The following is a 2,492-nucleotide window of genomic DNA, read 5'->3' as shown; positions in this document are numbered from 1 at the left end:
GTTTTAATACACTTTGATACACTTTTGATACACTTCTTGCTGTATAGAATTTCTGCTAGGGTTGAAATGTTTATATTGACTGTTATCAGTGAGCATGTTCATTTTAATATGTTTAATATGTTCACGAAATTATGATGACTGTGACTGTATCACCCTCGGTATAAATCTGATCATCACCTACAGTGTACGAATGTACTACCTGTGTACTCTCAACCTTGGCCAACGGAATTGTATAACCCTTTTGTTGGCTATCAGATTTGACATGCCTAATTATGCCCCGCCCACCAAAGTACCCTTGTGGTGAGTGCTCCAAAGCGTGCACTAGTTACCGTGGCGCAAAGGCAAGCATCCTGTGTGAGTCGTGCAACATTTGGTTCCACTCTGATTGTGTCGGACTGTCTGAATCAGCTTTGGACATCCTTGATCACAGTGATCTACCATGGGAATGTCACAAGTGTGGAATGCCCACCTTTTCATCAGGGATCTTCAACTCCACTCTGCTTGACAAATCCTCGTCTGAGAGCCACTTATCCAACTCTCGTAACCTATCATCTAGTTCTACTTCCTCAAGCCACCCTGGTTCTCCGCTTGCCAAATCATCTCCTAGTAAGACAGGTACCCAACGCTCCTTCCAGAACCTACGCCTTCTGGAAGTCAATTTCCAGAGTATATTCTCCAAACGCACCGAGTTCTGGCACCTTCTTGATAAAGTTAGACCCGACGTCATATACGGGTGTGAGACGTGGCTGAACCCCAACATTTCGAATGGTGAGATTTTCCCACCTGGATACAGTGTCTATCGCTGCGACAAGAAGGATGGACATGGTGGCGCTCTTCTCGGTATTGACGATTCACTCAACTATCAAATCGATATCGAAAGTGAAGTGGACTTTGTGGCTGCAAAGATTGTAAATGGTAACCACTCCATTGTTGTTGCATCCTTGTATCGGCCGACTAACAATGACCTCCAATACATGGAAGAGCTAACTAGCATCATCAGCCATCTGTGCATTAGCAATCCTGGTTGCCCCATTTGGATTTCCGGAGACATCAACCTTCCAGACATCGATTGGAGTACCAACAGCATCGTCTCATACCAGTACCGTCTTGCATTGAACCAATCCTTCTTGCAGCTCATGACTTCCACTGGCCTAGAGCAGATGGTTGATTTTCCAACCAGAGGTGACAACACCCTCGACATCATCTTGACCAACAGACCATCACTCACCAATACATGCGCTAGTCTACCTGGCCTGAGCGACCATGATCTGGTCTTTATGGATGCCAATGTCAGAGCTAACAGAAGGAAACCTGTCCAGCGGAAAATTCTCCTATGGAAGAAAGCCGACCTTGTGGACATTCGCCAGAGAGTTAGTGCAGTGTCAGAGAAGTTCACGTCTGAACACAACACCTCAACACCTGTGGAGAATCTGGCTAGTGTGCTTCAACAGGAGTTAGATAAGATCATTATTGACTGCGTACCATCCAAGCTCAGTTGCACCAGAGTGAATCAGCCGTGGTTTAATGCTGAAACCAAGTGTGCTCTGAGGCGCAAGGGTCGCGCCTTCACCAAAGCCAGGCGCACCAATAAAGAACGTGACTGGTCGCGATACAAACGCCTTAAAGGCTATGCCCAACGTACCTGTAGAAGAGTCTACAATAATTATGTTCACGACATCATCAGCAGTGAACCAGGCAACAGGAGTAAGAAGCTAGGTGCTCTAATTAAGTCCAAGCGATGTGACAGCTCTGGTATCGCACCTCTGAAGGATGGCGGTTACTTACACACTGACCCAAAGACCAAGGCGAACATCCTCAACAGGCAATTCACATCTGTGTTCTCCAGAGACAATGGTGCACCAATCCCCGACCTGGGAGACAGCCAGCATCCCTCCATGGATGACATTCATGTTAGCCTTAATGGAGTCATCAAGCTTCTTAAAAATCTGAAGCGTTTCTCTGCACCCGGTCCTGATGGGATTCCTACCATGCTCTTGAAGGAAACAGCCGAAGAGATTGCACCAGCGGTTAAGTTGTTATTTCAGGCATCAATTAACCAAGGCACCGTTCCATCCAGTTGGAAGAAGGCTCATATCGTCCCCTGTTCAAAAAGGGAAGTCGTTCTGAGGCTGCAAACTACCGACCAATCTCTCTAACATCTGTGCTGTGTAAATTATGTGAGCACATAATAGCTCATAATTCACTGTGCCGTAATCCGCCACTTCTCTGCCAACAACGTTTTATCTGACGCTCAACACGGATTCCGCCAGCGTAGATCATGCAAGACCCAGTTGATCGTCACTGTAGAGGACTTAGCCAAGGGCTTGGACAACAAGGCACAGATCGACCTGGTGTTGCTTGATTTTGAGAAGGCCTTCGACAAAGTGTCCCATCGCCATCTCCTGAAGAAGATCAACCATTATGGTGTTAGAGGCCAGACCCTGAAATGGATCACCAACTTCCTTCAGAATCGCACCCAGTCTGTTGTCGAT

At 46.7% G+C, this 2,492-nt stretch overlaps 1 protein-coding gene across 1 annotated transcript; it reads left to right on the top strand.

Annotated features, from left to right (window-relative positions):
• Positions 1 to 272: 272 nt before the first annotated feature.
• Positions 273 to 2,156, top strand: LOC140147110 (uncharacterized). The gene has a single exon (XM_072168886.1). The coding sequence runs from the start codon at positions 273 to 275 to the stop codon at positions 2,154 to 2,156; it is 1,884 nt and encodes a 627-aa protein (XP_072024987.1).
• The last annotated feature ends 336 nt before the right edge of the window (positions 2,157 to 2,492 follow it).

This window comes from Amphiura filiformis, chromosome 3 (assembly GCF_039555335.1).
Source record: "Amphiura filiformis chromosome 3, Afil_fr2py, whole genome shotgun sequence".
Taxonomy (NCBI): Eukaryota; Metazoa; Echinodermata; class Ophiuroidea; order Amphilepidida; family Amphiuridae; genus Amphiura; species Amphiura filiformis.
Note: the sequence above shows the minus strand (reverse complement) of the source record. Positions and strands in the feature narration are given on the sequence as shown.

Coding starts and splice junctions, on each gene's coding strand:
- LOC140147110 (XM_072168886.1), top strand. CDS start 273: ATGCCCCGCCCACCAAAGTACCCTTGTGGTGAGTGCTCCAAAGCGTGC.